Consider the following 17,164-nt stretch of genomic DNA (forward strand, 5'->3'; position numbering starts at 1 on the left):
ATAAATTAAATAAAGGTAGATACCTATTAATAAAGAAGTTCTATTCTCTGCTCCTTTTGTTTAGCGAAGACCTCTATCAATGCAACACTGATAGTGCGTTCAGTCTGTCCTGGCTCAACGTGTTTAAAAAAGATTGTATTCTTTTTAACGTTGAGAAACATCTTTAGCTTTCAACTGAGGTCATTCCAAAGGTCATGAATGGTGCACAAAAGTTTTAGTAATTTCACAGTCTCGGGAAAGTCTTCTAATAAACAAGTAGATACTTTAAAAAAGTTGTAAAATTGATAGAGCGCCGTTAGCTTTTTAAAAATCGTCGCGGGCGTAAATTGCACAGAGTTTACCTTTTACTGATCTTTATTTAGGAAGTCATAAGTCATAAACGTCACATTTAAATCATGTTCTGAGAAATTTGACCTGTATAGATTTTTATTAAATAGCTCATTATGGTGTTTAACTTAGGCACGGTAGCCTGAATCCGATTGCATTCTGATGTCAACTTTTCCTAAAAACTTTAAGCTCAAAACTTTTTGTAAATGTAAATGACAAGAATTATGTTTTTTGATTTTTTCAGAAAGGTGAGTTACATCAGTAACCTGATTGTCCAAACTGAATCAACATCGTAAATTAAACACGGAAAACAAAATAAACTATTGAATTGATCACATGCACAGAGCTACGAAGCTTTGTTATACAATGTTTTGTTAAATGATCGAGTAAACTTCTTCGATCCAGATTTTCACTCTTGTTTTATTATCAGTTCAGGTTTTAGGTGGAACGGCATTTTTTATTATCACTTTGTTTTCAAAACTCGACCTATTGTTCTTAATGTATTCCACATTCAAACTCATTCTTAATTTATACTTTGAACAAACACAAAAGTAATCATAAATTAGTATAACCTGCAATTGATATGCCTTATTAATAATTGATATACAAGATCGATATAACCTGCAATAAAATATCAAAACTTTCGCAGAGTAAGAAAAGTTTTAAATTCAACAGATAATGCCCGTACCCGGCAACGGCGAGTACTGACTAAACTGATAATGAGTAATCTGACCATCACTCATCTCTTAATGACAAGTTTTATCATGTATGCTTGTATCGAAGAAGCGGAACATTCGCTGAAAAATAGCAGATGGTAAATTGAAACCACGATATCGACAATAATATAAAACATACGCGTTTTAGTTTAACTTTCTACTGAATAAACCGTTCCTTCTGATGTGGTGGTAAAACCCCGAACGCCGTCCATGATATGGTATTATTTGCAAAGAATAGTATGAACTGGTATGTACCCACGCTTTCGACTGTTCCACAGAATATGCGACAAAGCAGTTAAATTTTGGATCGCAATCGAAAACGAACTGCTACGAACATAGGCACAAGTCAAAGTCGGTCTGCAAGTTAAGCGCGCCTAATAAGTAGGTACCTTTTGAATGAGATATTATAAACGAACCGAGTTTCGTATTGTGATTAGCCATGTCGGAAATCTTCTTGGTTGTTCGGCGCTCGGGAGCACATATTAGCTGGCCGCCACTGGTACTTACTACACAATTTTATTGCAGATTTTGAGGTATTGGTGTTTGCCTATTTATTAGGAGATTGTGGAAATATGCAGTGGCGTAGCTAATGCATTGCATGGGGGGGGGGGGGGATGAATTCTGATTTATTAAACTTTTTTTTTCAGATAAATCCGAAAATATGTGGGACCGTTACGTGCATACACATCCTCAAACTGTAACAGATGGAAGTAACCACGATGTCTCAACGGATTCCTACCACTTCTACAAAGATGACGTGAGACTGGTCCACGACATGGGCCTGGACGTTTACCGCTTCTCCATCTCCTGGACGAGAATCCTCCCAACTGGAATGGACGATAAAATAAGCAAAGATGGAGTGGCCTACTACAATAATTTGATTAACGAACTGTTGAAGTATAACATAACGCCGATGGTAACAATTTACCATTTTGATTTGCCGCAAGTATTGCACGAGTTTGGCGGCTGGACTAATCCTTTGATCGTGAATTACTTTGAAGATTACGCTAGGGTTGTGTTCAGACTATTTGGTGACAGAGTCAAGTTTTGGCTGAGCATTAACGAGCCCCATCAGACTTGCCACTTCGGCTATGGTCACATCGTATTGGTTCCGAGGTATGACTCCACTGGCGTTGGGGAATACCTGTGCGCCCACTATAATCTCTTGGCTCATGCGAAGGTGTACCATTTGTACGACAGAGAATTCCGGCCAACTCAGAAAGGTTCACATTTATTTATAATATTCACCGGCCATGCGGTTTTTTAATGATGCTTAAGTTGAAAAATTCATATGAATAACATTAGAAAAAAATATAAAATCTTGTAAGCAATAAAAATGCACGCATGTAATAGAATAATTAATATATTTTCAGATCACATAATAAGAAATTAAAGAATATATAAAATAGTTCAGTATATCGTCAGTAGGTACCTAGTAGTACCTATTCATTATTGCCACGTCCTTCTCTCTTCTGTAAAATAAAATAACTAAGGACGGGTTGTTTCACAGAACTTGAAAAATTCATCAAACTTCAAAGTTAAAATTCAAGTTCTGTGAAAGATCTATTCAAGTTCTGTTATTATTTCATCGTGGGCTAGCTGTTTCACTGTACGTGGAAAATAATAGAACCTGAATAAAACTTTCGCAAAGCTTGAATTTTAAATTTAATAATGGTCATTCAGCGCCATTTGACATTTGAAACGTCCGCCACGCCGATTCTAGGTGAATTTCAGCTTTCTATAAAAAAATGTAATAAGCTCTGTTGACTATATGAAACGGAATTAGACGGGTTGTTTCATAGAATTTGAAGAATTCATCAAATTTCAAAGTTGATTTTTTCAAGTTCTATGAATGTTCTGTTCAGGTTTTGTTATTATATCATAATTAGCCAGTTGTTTCACAAAACTGAAATAATAACGAAACTTGAAAATCAACATTAAAATTTGATGAATATTTCAAATTCTGTGAAACAATCCGACCTTGGTATCGACATTATATCGACAGCGAAAACCTTTCAACAGATAAAAAAAAAACAAAATGGTGCTGATGACTTTGTCACGTGTGAATTTCTGCTAAACAACTGGGCCTTAATATTTTAAAATGGCAATACCAATTTACTGTCCGCATTTATAAATAACATGCTGTACTTTGTAAACGTGTTCGTGGTAACATTACAGTTAGATCATTACAAATAATTAGATTTTAGTTAACCGATGAAATAAACTGTTACTCATAAACACCCGGTGAATATCGAATGAAATGCATCTACATTTTTTCAGGAATTATTGGGGTGACTTTGGACACATTTTACGGTGAACCCAGAACTAATAGCTCAGAAGATAGAGACGCTGCTGAAATGTACAATCAAATGCACGTAAGTGAAACAATCAAACATCATTTATAATTGTTTGTTATATACAATACTTGTTTTAAATATAACTACCATGTTATTATATAAAATATTGTAAATATGTACCTACCAGCTGACTAACTACAAAAGTAGTTTAGCAGGTTTAAATGATTGTAAAGAAAAAAATCAATCAATGAATCTTCGAAGGGTACACGACTGTTACAAAGACGCAAAATACAGTCTATTTGCTAGAAGTCATGATTTATTTCAGTGCAGAAATTATGGTACTAACTACCATATGTATTCCTCATTGCCCAGAATACTTATGGAGGGAAATAAATATACCGAGTCAGTGGACACCTTTAATTTATCACTTAAAAATATAAAAGATTGTTACTGAGGCATTTTAGTTATGTATAATAAATATGTATTGTATTAACACATAATTTTTACTATTTATATGTAAAAGCCCCTAAAAAGGCGTTAGTAAATTAATAAATAATTAAAACTGAAACTGCAAGATTAGGCAAACGTTAGACGGCTACGTAAAAGTTAAAAATACTGATAGATTGACATGTTAAATATTAACTTAAATATACATTGTCAATCAGCATGTACTTTTGATACTAAAAAGGGACTTTAGCCATAACTAACATCTCTTGCTTCTCGATGCCGGAACGAAATCATCGCTCGCGTCTTAGATAAATTAATTAAATCTATGGTTTCAGTTCTAAGAGCTTAGTTAGATCACGCCTATTCATTAATAAGCCAGTTATTTTGCATAACAAACGACAATATCCAAAAAGTCGTGCTTATTGGCAGCTTATCCGATACCTTGGAGGACTCGCCAAAAGTAATGGCTTTTGTCAATTGACTGTCGGAATCATTCTGACCGTGTTCGCAAATAATTGACTTTAGACGACGTTTAAGGTGGAAACACATTATTAAAACCCGACGCGACCCGATGAAACGCGATGCGTGTTGAGTCGAATCAAATGTATTGTTTTCTATAGACCAGAATCACACTATGAACATCCGACGCGACGCCATGCGCGCACACGCCATCCGATCCAGACGTGCCAGGTCGGTGTGTTGCCCATGGTGGGGGTAAACACGCTACCCGACGCGGCCTGCGCAGTATGTTTCTAGACAACACCCGACGCCACGCGTCAGTCGTTCGAGAACTGTCACAGAGCATATTTTATAAGGAATTTATGCCAATTTAATATTATTTTTGCATTTATTGAGCGAAATGACCGACGAACAATTAATTGAGTTGGTAAAACGATATCCTGTTATATATGACATGAGTTTAGCTATATACAGGGATCTTATGTTATCTTATCTTTCTTGTGTAGTGTATGTCACTTTGAATAAATTCGTGTATTTCTTCAAATTGTGTTTTAGTAACCCGAAAATACACATGAAATCTTTCACTATCTTGAAGTAAGTCTGGATACAGAGTATGATATTCACCACACATACTTCTCCTTTGATTTATTTCATGAACCCAGTAACGCCTAGTTATTCTCTTTTTCTCGAGTCGTTTAAATATCATATATGTACCCATAATTTGCATCAAATCTTCTTCAAAGTCTTCATCTGACTCGTTATTTATTAAATCCATAGTACAAAACCATTCACTTCCACTGCTGTTAGCTAACTGTATTCAGAAATTGCTAGTATGTCGTGGCGTCGCGTGTTGGTAATGTGCACGGTGCACATCGGGTGTCGAGACGTGGCGTCGCGTCGCGTTTTAATAATGTGTTTCCTCCTTTAGAATCGTATTGACATAGGGCTTTATCGATTGTCCGTGCTAGACCTCCAACGCGACAACGCGACAACGCGATCATGAGAATATCGATACAGCCAACCAACTTTATTGTCGATTGAATTTTTCTTGTATGTACCCATTGTATTTTATGTATTATATTATTTATAATGTATAATGCAACCGACGATAAGGTAGGTAAATAGTTCATCGTACGTATCCAATTATGATATATTAGTTTTTATGTTTTACTTCCGCAGGAAGTTGTGGTTTTGCTTTCATATTAACCATTTCTTTTGCGGTAAGAAAATAACATTACCTTATTCCAGTTTTTTTCCAATTATTACACTTACATAATTAATAGACCCATAAGACCGCAAAAATCTATTACCTTGGTAGGTACTTGTTTGATAAAATATTGCAATTTATTGCCATTATATTATTATTCTTAAATCAGTAATATTATTTTTACACACTGAAACACAAAAAACGTAGGTACCTACTTTAACAAAATTTACAATGACCTAAAACGGATTTGTTATCTACATACATAATCAGAAATTCGAATATATTGTATATTTATTTAAAAAAATTTTACCCTAGTTTTTTTAAACCCTAAAAACGGCACATTTTTAAGTAGTAAGTACCTAAGTAGCAGTCTGGCTGCCCACGATGTCAAGTCAAAACTTTTCTAAAATCGATGTTGCTCGGTGTTGCCATCGTTGTGACGGCCTCTGTGGTCGAGGGGAAAGACTCTCGACTAGGAATCCGGAGGTCGCGGGTTTATTCAACATTTGATTTGATTAATTTGTGTTATTTCACTATTTGTTCATTTAAAATAATACATTGTACATTTGCTGCACGTTCTAGAGTGGGCACGTTCTCGGTGTCGCCCTCGTGTAAGAATAAGATTCAGATTTGAATGTTGCCAGATCAATTGGTGACCAGATCTGAATAGTCTGACCTTCCTTTTCCCAATCTCCTTCCTCTCCATACCCCAATTGGAGATGACATGGTCTCACTGGTCCCAGATGGTTGGGAGCAGTTTGGACTCGTATGAGTCACGTAATTCACATAATTTCTTTTTGTGTTACTTTTATTAAATTTGTAGATTATTTTGACTATCTGTAATAGTTATTTTTTCAACAGTTCGGCCTGTATTGTCACCCGATATTCTCCGAAAAGGGGGACTACCCTGAGATAGTGAGACGAGCCATAGACGAGAAAAGCGCCCTGCAGGGTCTATCGCGCTCACGGTTGCCATCCTTTACCGCGGAGGAGGTGACCTACGTCCGGGGAACCTTCGACTTCCTGGGGCTCAACCACTACACCACGGTGCTCGTACAGGGGGGCGTGGAGCCTCCGGGGGCAGAGCCCTCGCGCCCCTTCGACATGGGAGTCCTCGAATACAGAGACCCCGCTTGGAAAATGACGCAGTCGTCGTGGCATCGGGTGAGATTATCATTATTATTATAATCTGCCGATTGTTTCAGTGTCTTAAAATGTATTTAATTTAACACACAAGCTTCTCCCGACAATATAAGATTTTTTTCGAAATTTTATGAACTATTCAAAAATATGGAACATGGCGTTTGTCTTGTTTATTACAGTCGATAGGTACTTGGATTCATTTATGCTTCGATTGCGAAATCTCGTAGGCACGAGTTCACAGTAATAGGTGCACACTACACAGTTACACACCCACAAGTTATTATTATCTAATATGAATATTATTAACTTTTATCTAAACGTTCTCTTGACCTAGAGTGGCGTAAATGATTGATTTTTATACCTATTGAGTGGTTGTTCAAAGTACAAAATAAGTTTTTCTTGACCACAGATAAGTAAAAAAATAAATTTCCTTCAATATACCTCCAATCTTCTAAACCATTTTTCCATTACCGAGTAGGTAATAGGTAGGTACTGAGGGATTATGAATCTAACGTTTTAGTCTTGTCTGTTTCACGTGTAATGTTAGGAGAATATTTTATAGTGTTTTTTAGTAATCGTAATATATTCTGGAAAACATACTCAGCCTCAGTTTATATACTTATTATCAGGTATGAACTGATTATTCGAGGTAAACTTCACGATACAGTTGTACTTAAACCCAACAATTTATACAAGAGAGGATGCACCTTATTGTTCCTAGGTATAGCGACTAGTCATACAGAAATCCGAAATACGGAAACCATTAAAATGAAAACGGAAGTCATCGTCGGTTTCATATTTATTTATTTAATTAGGAAAGGAATAGTATTGCACTAATTACTCACGGTACTCGCCTGTTTAAAATCATCGCTGTAGATGCGTTCGTAATAATATGTTCCTACATAACTAAGTATGTAATCATTAGTTTGGTACTGATTTCCATCAGTTATTTCCATAAATAAAAATGAAAGCAGCTTTTGCACGTGAGCTGTGAACAGGTGATTCGGGGAATTCCCGCACGTAATAACGTGTTAAACTAGTCTCAGCGAGAGCTCGTACAGATGTCATTGACGTTCGTCCTCTTCCTTCCCACATTACTTGTTTGAAAACGAAAAAGACAGAAGATAATCTGATCTCTCGCTGGGACTCTATCTTAAATGAATAGAATTTCTCCGACGTTGTTGTTAGAAAACGTGATTTATTTATCATTATTTACGTCATAACCCTATCGCATAGTGCCAACTATAAATAATACATACAATAATAATATAATACAAATATTTAAATTATTTTAAATGATTTAATTATTTATTATCATTTTTATTTAATTTACATTATTTTTTAAATATTTATGCTGAGGGATCAGTATGATTTATAGGCGCTGTTAGGAGTTCTACCGAGCCGAACCCTCTGATATGAAAATATCCGGAGTCGGTGAATTATTTTCCCATTTGATCTCTAGTGAGTTGACGTGTTGTTCTTGTATTGTTTTGTATTTATTTTGCTTATATAATGCACTTGCATAATGTTGATTGACTAGATGATCATTTGTGGAAAAGTGTGTGGAAGGGTTTAGTTTTTCCTATGGGTAAGATTTAACTCGGACATAAAATAGTAACTACAAATATTCTAAAAGTATAGTAAAAGTATAGGGTATATTCTATTCTGGAACCTTGTGCAATTATACTGAATGTTACCTTATTGATATTATGCCTATAATAAACCGATGTCGCCACTGACTTAGTACCTACCTTGCGGTTCTACCTTCAAGCCCACTTAGTACACCCCCTGTCTCTCTTTCACTTGCCTGACATCGAACATATCAATTCGCTATCCCATTTAAATTGCATAATGATAGTGAAACACAGTTCTGATTATGAAATTTAAGCGAATAATGGTCAGCATTTTGGATCACAAACATGTCCACATGCCACTTCTTGTATTGTTCTTTATTCTACGGTTTGAGATACATAATCAAAAAAAAGGTTTCAAAATCGCTACCTCTGAATCCAGAGTTCGCCTAGAAATGTTTCAGATGCTTTAATTAAATACTGCGAGTAGAATACATCTTGGCCTTTGAAATAATTGAGTATTTTTTATTTAAGTCTTTTTATAAGCCCAGAAAAAAATAATGTATGGGCCTATGAAAACTGCTTTAAAGTTCAAAATCTCCTACTTACGAACCCATTTTCGGTTATGATTTTATTGTATAATGTGGAAAATTAAGTTATTTATAAAATGATCGGAAAAAAATTAAATATTTATGCCACAACATCCACAAAATAAAATAAAAGGCACTTTTTGGCCATGTTTTTTTCTTGCATAAATCAAAACAGGCGGATGGTGTTAAGCGGGAATTTAAACCTTATAGCCATCTACGTAAGGGTTGTTACTGATAGCGGCTCAATTTAAAATATTACACGACGTAGTGCATCGCCTTAATAAAAAGGATTCTGTCTGTTTATTTATTATTATGTGTATTATGTACAGTTGCAACTATATATCTATTAATATTAATCTGCCAACGTTATTTACTTTTGCTTTATTTCACGGAACGATTGAACCATGAAAATTGGCCAATACGTGAGTTTGGACTTGATTTAATTCAGCGACCCTGAATTTCTAAAGACCGGAATATCTTGAAATGCATTGTCTTTATTCTATATAATTATTAATACTAAAATCGATACTATTTTTTTGAAGGTGAAAAAATTCAATGACATGTTCGTAAAAAAATGGCTTGTTAAGATTTCACTTTATCACGACTAAAGTGACCTGGGACATAGCAAGTAGGTTCCTACCTACAAATTACACTTTTTATACATCGGAATGTATCAGGTACTTACTTACCCACACTCTTAAAATATCAACAACTTATCATTGATTCATTGCCTAGAATATAATAAGGTATGAAAGGAACCGATATTGCTCAACTCAAGGTAGAAAAATAATAATAATTGCCTTGTTAACAAACGTGGTTAATGTAATTCGTTGTTTCTTAAGAATATTTTCAACAGCGATACAACAATAGATTGTCTCTCGAATACGTCAATCGTTGTTTTTCTTAGTAAGTAAAACAAAATCGCATTTATCTCCTGTTGTCCGAAACTGCTAATATCACTATCGCAATTTGCTATGAATATCTACACGTATTAAAAGTATAAAACGGTAAGTAAAAGTTTTCTCTACATGTATTAAAGGTATAAAACGGTAAGTAAAAATTTTTTAACGAAATAATATTCTGGCGCTTCATTTGTTCAGACAAATAAAATAACAAAACAGAATACTCAATATTCTTTTTACATTACATTATATAAGACGGTAAATATATTAAGAAAAAAATCCAATTTTGTACAATGCGCATGCGCAATCTCATTGTGTCTTTTGATTCAATCGCTTTTTATGACTTTTATTTACTGTTGGTTATACAGGGTTTTCCAATAAGAGGTGTTATTTTGTTATTCAATCGTAAAAGATCAATGGTTTCGTTGCTTGTGTGGCACGTAGCGCCGTCTTGTTGAAGTGAACGTTGCCCTGATTAATACTATTCAATTTTGGCCAAATCATTAATCATCTCTCGATAGCGATCCATTCACCGTAACTGTTGTTCCAGCCTCATTTTCGAAAAAGTAAGGTACAATGACTCCGCCAGACCATAAACCGCACCAAACAGTCACGCGCTGAGAATAGAGAGGCTTTTCAACAATAACTCTTGGGTTTTCCGAGCCCCAGATGCGACAATTTTGCTTGTTGACGAAGCCACCGAGGTGGAAATGGGCCTCATCACTCAAGATGATTTGCATTTGATTCACTTAAGTGAATTTTAATAATTTCAATGCGTTGTTGAAGCGTTTATCGTTCCATTTTTATTAATGGCGTAGTTTCTACTTGTCAAATGTCAAAAAATGACAGCTTCTAAAGTAATATCTACCGAAATAGCGGGCTATTCAAAATAACACCTCTTATTGGAAAATCCTGTACATAGAATAAAAATGTGTCTACTCATGGTTTGGGTATTGTATGAAAATCTGTTGCCCAAGGCGTGAATTAAAATAAAATACATTACCGCTTTATACCTGCGGCTAAGAATTGTACTAAAAATGTATCTTAAATGGAAATATAATAATAATTATTGCAGCTCTCTGAATTACCTTGAAATTATATTTGCAAACAATGAATCAAAGTCGCGAATGGTTAAAACTGAACCTATTATAATATTGAAAATGCGATTTTTGAGTCCGTTAGGAAATAGAAAAGTTTAATTTTTGATATCTCTAATAATAACGAAGATAAGAGTATATCCCATGTTGTAGGGGTAGGAACCTGGGAAGGGTCTCACTGTGTTGGGAAGGTCGTGCCGTTTTCAGTCGTTACCCTGGTTTGATGCGGACAACATCGGGGCTTCGTCGTCTGCATGTTTCTTGAAAGTGGCCGTTCTCTCGTTGCCAACCAGAGGGCCTTCCGGCTGCACTTCAATCTTGCGCGTTGTGATACCGTCCCTGACCGTAATTTAATCGCGAGTTGGGTGCGTACATTCGAAGAAACTGGTTCCACACTAAGAACTAGGGTTTCAGGAAGACCCAAAACGGTAAGAACACCCGAAAATTTGACGAGAGTGAGAGAAGCTATCGAATGTTCGTATGGGCGCTATGCCCGGAAGCATGCAATTGCATTGGGCATTGCTGACCGCTCACTAAGGAGGACTATGCATCAAGACTTATCATTCCACCCCTACTAGATTATGATTGTCCAAGAGTTGAAGCCTCCTGACTATGAAAACTGCAAGAATCGCTCCCAAGAAATGTTGAACCAGATACATGCTAGGTCAACTGCCCCTAGGTGACGAGGCCCCTTCCATCTCCGTATGCGGTGAATGAACAAAATCTTCGTTAGGTGCTGGGCTGAAAATAACCCAAGGCAATATTCAATATTAAAATAACTAACGGAGGAAACAGGAAAATATCTGGTTTTAACAGAACGATGTTACGGCCCATACTGCTCGAGTTTCAATGACGAAACTGCGACAGTTGTTCCCTGCGCGTCTCGTCTCTATGAGGGGTGAAATGGGGTGGGCCGCGCGCGCACACCTGATTTGAGTACTTGTGACTTCTTCCTGTGGGGAAAACCTGAAGAAAATGTTCTCAAACATTGGCATCACACCATGGAAGAACTAAATGATCAAATTCGGGAGAAAATCGCTGCTATACCCGTCGAGATGTGCCAAAATGTAGCCGATTACTTCAGAAATAGCCTTCATCAATATATCTATACTGGGGCTATCACCTTTCTGATGTCATCTTCAGGACTTGATGCATAAAACGGCATATGTACCAAATAAAATAAACCCCATGTTTGTGAGTTGCGCCGTTTTTTAAAACTGTAGGGGAAGGGAGGGCAAGATGGAAGGAGCGGGCAAGATGGAAACTATCTAGCTATCGCAAACCGCGCGACAAAGTGCCCGTGTCTCTACGCACACAGATATAGGCGGCCATGTTGTATTTATGTTCGGTGACTCGGTTCGGCTCGCGCCACCAAGCGACTTGCACGCGTGTTTTGTATTTTCGCGACGAATTATTACAAAATCAGTGGACTTTAAAAGTGTGATTACTCATACAAAGTAAGTAATACTACCATTTTGTTTTTATAAACACTAACTATAAAGAATAGATTGTATGAATTGATATTTAAAGAGAAAAAAAATTAGAGGATTTTTTAAGAAATTGATATTATTATTGGCTGTTAGCTTGTGGGCAAGATGGAAAATTGCATTTTAGGGCAAGATGGAATAGTTTCCATTTTGCCCGCGTGCAATTATTTTGATTTCTGTTTTAATTTTTTTTTCAACTAATTGAGAATGATTCTCTTTATAGATGGTGTTCAAGTATATTACAAATAGAAACGTAGGATCTTGAACTGAAGAAACAGATAGTGATGGACGAAACTGTAACTACTACAATACGCGCAGCTTCATTGAAATACGGAATTGCGATCGGAACCTTACACCGTTGTATCAAAAAAGGTACCGCGTCTAAAAACCTAGGTAGATTTCGGTTTTTTCGAAAGAACTTGAGAGAAAAATTTGTGACCTTGTTATTAAACGGGACACCCTTTTTTACGGCTTAACAAAAGAAAGTCTACAGCAATTTGCTTATGAGGTGGCGGTACAAAACAAAATACCGCATCCATTTACAATAAAGAAGCGAAAATTGAGATGTAGAAAATCAGAAATCCTAACTAGTTCTTCATTCCAAGAAACTATTGAAAAAAATAAGGAGCTGAAAGCGAAACCAAAATTAGTCCTTAATCCGGTTATCAATGGCAAGGAAAACAAGGGAAAGGGCAAAGGAAAGGGTAAAAGAAAGGGGAAAAGGACAGAAAAAGATGAGAACATACTACAACATCCGGAACAGTCAACACAAGACGATGCGTTGTGTGTATTATGTGGAGAAGCATATGTGGAACCGCCCACAGAGGACTGGGTACAGTGTCCACAGTATTGTGTGATGGGCACATGAACTATGTTCAGACATAGAAAACGGTTGTCTTTTATGTGTCAACTGTAAAATGTAAGGATATCCTATTCATTCCATCTTGCCCTTATAAGCTTTCCATCCTGCCCTCAGGGTTAGGGCAAGATGGAATTTTTCCTGTTTTTCGATTATGAGTCCTAACAGATTTTATACTTAATTTTAATTATTTTTAATAACTCAATTTTATAAGCATGTAAGATTTCTCTGAAGACTTATTTATTTTTTATTTTTTTTTTTATTTTTTTTTTTTTTATTTAATAAAAAAGGTAAGTGTAATATATATTAACAATAATGATATATAAAAATTAGTTTTCACAATTTTTTTTGAATTTTTTGATGTTTCTCCTTTATGGAAGCAGACGCTTGTGTTTAAAATAAAGTAAAGTTATTAAAATAAAGGATTGATATTATGTTGTTATATTTTTTTTTTACATCTTAAAGTTAAGCCTTCCATCCTGCCCTCCCTTCCCCTACTGTCCGTTTTGCCGCACCCTGCATTACGTTCTTTCAAATACGAAATTATCATTGTATAATCTGATAGTATTATTGTCCTAGCGTCTGGACGATGTAGGCCCTCTGATTGGTCAAATTAAAATTGTCTGTTTAGGGTAAATTCAGCTAACTTGAAAATTAAGACACGATTTCATACTAAAATAGGATCGCCTCATAATTATATGAGATTTCTTCAAAAGCATCGTTTCTGCTCATATAATTTTTATATCGAAGAAAATTTGTTTTAGAAAGTTCATAATCCATTGGATTAATTACATTACAATGAAAATTATCCACAGTTACGTGATTATGTTTGACGTTTATAAAAAATCACGCGTTCCTTCGATATGGCCAATACACACGGCTATAGATGGCCGACAGAGCGCACCTCTGGCGGTATAAAAACGAACCAAATTAATATTTAAATATGCAGCTCACAATATTTGACTACTTGCGATTAACAAGCGTTTAATAAGAAGATTTCTTCTGGAAGCTTATCACTTTGTAATGGCATTTTTCATTATTATTCATATTTTTTTTTGCTTATTAATTATATCTGATTTTATATTGACATGTTTTCTAATTTCTAAAATTTCAAATAGAAAAATAAAATAAAATTCAAATAAAATCTCAGATATAATTAACAAGAATTTTTTTATAAACTCTCTTTTAAATATTTTCCCACTTAACTGGTCTTTCCCGTCTAACGATATTGTAATTCCTATTTATTATAAACCCAACCTACACTTACCCCTCCCCCCTCCTTCCACTTCTTCTTTCCCAAATGCAATCTATATTTAATTTTTGACTTCGGTGTATACACAATAAAATGTAAACATTATATTTATTTATTTATTGGACAATTTGCATAGCGCCGCTTTTGTGAGATATCACCTCAGGGGCGCTATATTGTAATAATCCTTTATATATAGATTTTTACTCTCCTGATGAAGGTGTATATATAATCTAACTTTAAACTTTATTAGATACAGTAACAGTTGTAGGTAAAGAATTACCACCAGTTGGAGTAAAATTAACGCATTTTAATTAAACCGACTGCTAATCTCACCGCACAATTACCCTCCTTTTATTCATAAACACGGGTACAATTAATCAATACCTATGTAATAATCTATTATTTAAGTCAACTTTGTTATAACTATCTTTAATTGTGACAAACTAAACGATATTGATTCAACTTATAGACATTGACGGTTGTAACACATATTTAAGCACTGCAAGTCTCCTATGAGCTAATTATATAAGGTACGATAACAGTTAATATCAGTTGTAGACATGTAGTCAATAAAAGTGTTTCATTTGAAATAATCCATCACAAATACGTAAAATTTCATTTATTCAAACAACTGTCATTCTTATTATGCGTAAATTTAGCATGTTATTATTAATTAACTCCTCCCTGTTCCGTGTTTTAACAATATATATACTCACCCTCTCTCTGTGAATGTCCTAATATCTATCTATTAAATGTAACTGTTGGTAATATCACTTAAAATGGGCGAAGCCCAAGCAAGAGCCGCCCGCAGGGCCTAGCAGAAAAAAACCCGCGGAGCGGGTTTTTAACTGCTAGTATCACATTATTCTTCCTTTCTGATAAGGTATACATGACCAATTAACCACTTAAATATAATATTTAGTAAAAAATATTTATAAATGTAACTCATTTTTTATATTACAAAATAAAAATAGTAAACTACCTTATCTACCAAAATCTTCTATCTTACATCTATTTATATAGTGTCTGTGGCAGGCGCGCGGCCGCGTGACGGACACCGGGCGGAAGGCGTGGATTTGATTTTTTGTACAAATCTACTTGATTGATTGATGAAATTTTTCACACTTTACTTTCAAAAGAAGAGGAATGTAAGTAAGTCTACATTAGATTTCGAAAAACTCTGCGTCAAGCATAGATGAAATCGTTAAACGAACAATGTCAGTTAAACAGTCAACCTGTCTCAGATCGATGCGTGTTTTTGGTTTCTAATTACTATACGAGTCCATATACCTGTTTCGTGATCTATGATCACCTTGCCCGTGTAAGGCAAATAGCCAATCAGATGTGGGACCGCAACTGTCAGTGGATACAGCGGAATCTGGCCATTGCACTGCTCTGCCTCTGGCGGACCTGCATGTACTTAGTACTACTTAGTGCTTACTGCGGCAAGCAGTCACCGGTTACCTTGGCAGATCACCGACCTACAACGGAAGAGTCGCAGTCGGGAAGGACAACGGAACTAGACCATGCCGTTCGAACACGTTATTGTGGCCAACGGCTTTGGCAAAACTAACCGCCCATTGTAACCGATATTAGCAAGTTTCGACACGGCCAAAATCAAAAAAAATTGCCAATGTCTTTGGACTCGAATTGCGGTTCAAGGATATTTGCTTATTGTTTCGCAATGATCAGAGTTGGTACCTGAACATGACTACATCTTAGGACCAACATATACGAAACAAGGATACAAGTATTTTAGGCGGTGTAATGCAAAAACATGTTACAAATATATAGACGTATAGGTTGTTAGTTATACATGATTTACAATAAATCCGATATTAAACTCATTGTTGACTGTTCGAATTATGAAATCCGATAATAATGTTTTACAAAATCAACCAATAAAAACAACGTTTTTTTTACTTGCATTATATTTTTAAATGTCTTTCAAATCTTTCAATATTTTTTAGTGTGATAGAGTATTGAACCTTCCTACCCAGGTACTGTAGTCTACCGTAGAATAGAATGCATTTTCATCGACAACAAGACTATTTGCCCGAGTTTCAGATCGATCGGATGTCGGAAGTGAGTTAATTTCTGCTTCCAAGTTTTTCGTTCATTTAATTATTCTTCCCCGAAAATAAAGGGAACAAGATAAATAATTAAAGACAAAATTTTTGTGCTTCGACTAAAGGTGTTTTTTATGAAATTATGAAGAACAAACCCAATACCGACGTTAAAGAATCAATCTTGTTATACCTTAGCAGACTATTTTAGATAAATTATCATTTGATAACATCAACATCACCAATCGCTCGATGAACATAATAATCCATGCCGATACAAGTAGGTTATTTACGTAAATTTCAAGGAGATAGAAATACGTGATTACTAACGTAAACGTCGTATTTGACATTTGTTACTTCTAACGCCTCGGCATCTATAAGGAAAACTATTCTGCGGCTTACCAATGCTTGAGCATCCGACTTAGTCCGCTTAAATTTGGGCGAGGAATGTCGCACATAGCGAGGATACGGACCGACTGATATACCGGGCTTACAGTATATACATTTCGTCCGTGGAGGAATAGTATACATTTCCTGAAAGTACTCCAAAACAAGAAGATAATATAATATGCTCACAATATTTACCTACTAAGAATTGTTGATTATGCCTTTACTTTATACTGATTTGCACAATTAATAGGCAATGCTGGTATGGGATTTATCTAAAGGTCCTCGATAAGGTAAAAGTTCCGTTTTATAGCAAATATTATGGTATTTTAATATAGACACATTTAATTAGTTTAA

General features: G+C 35.4%; 1 protein-coding gene across 1 annotated transcript in view; it reads left to right on the plus strand.

The window, feature by feature from the left end:
* Window positions 1–17,164, plus strand: part of LOC149425115 (myrosinase 1-like) — a 46,853-nt gene that overhangs the window by 4,235 nt on the left and 25,454 nt on the right. Inside the window, exons 3-5 of the mRNA XM_089650970.1 lie at window positions 1,691–2,266; window positions 3,324–3,418; window positions 6,315–6,617. Of these exons, the coding sequence (XP_089507096.1) occupies window positions 1,691–2,266; window positions 3,324–3,418; window positions 6,315–6,617 (974 nt within the window). The remainder of the gene's footprint in view (window positions 1–1,690; window positions 2,267–3,323; window positions 3,419–6,314; window positions 6,618–17,164) is intronic.

This window comes from Hesperophylax consimilis, chromosome 3 (genome assembly GCF_061612785.1).
Source record: "Hesperophylax consimilis isolate HC1 chromosome 3, BYU_Hcon_1.0, whole genome shotgun sequence".
NCBI classification, from domain to species: Eukaryota; Metazoa; Arthropoda; class Insecta; order Trichoptera; family Limnephilidae; genus Hesperophylax; species Hesperophylax consimilis.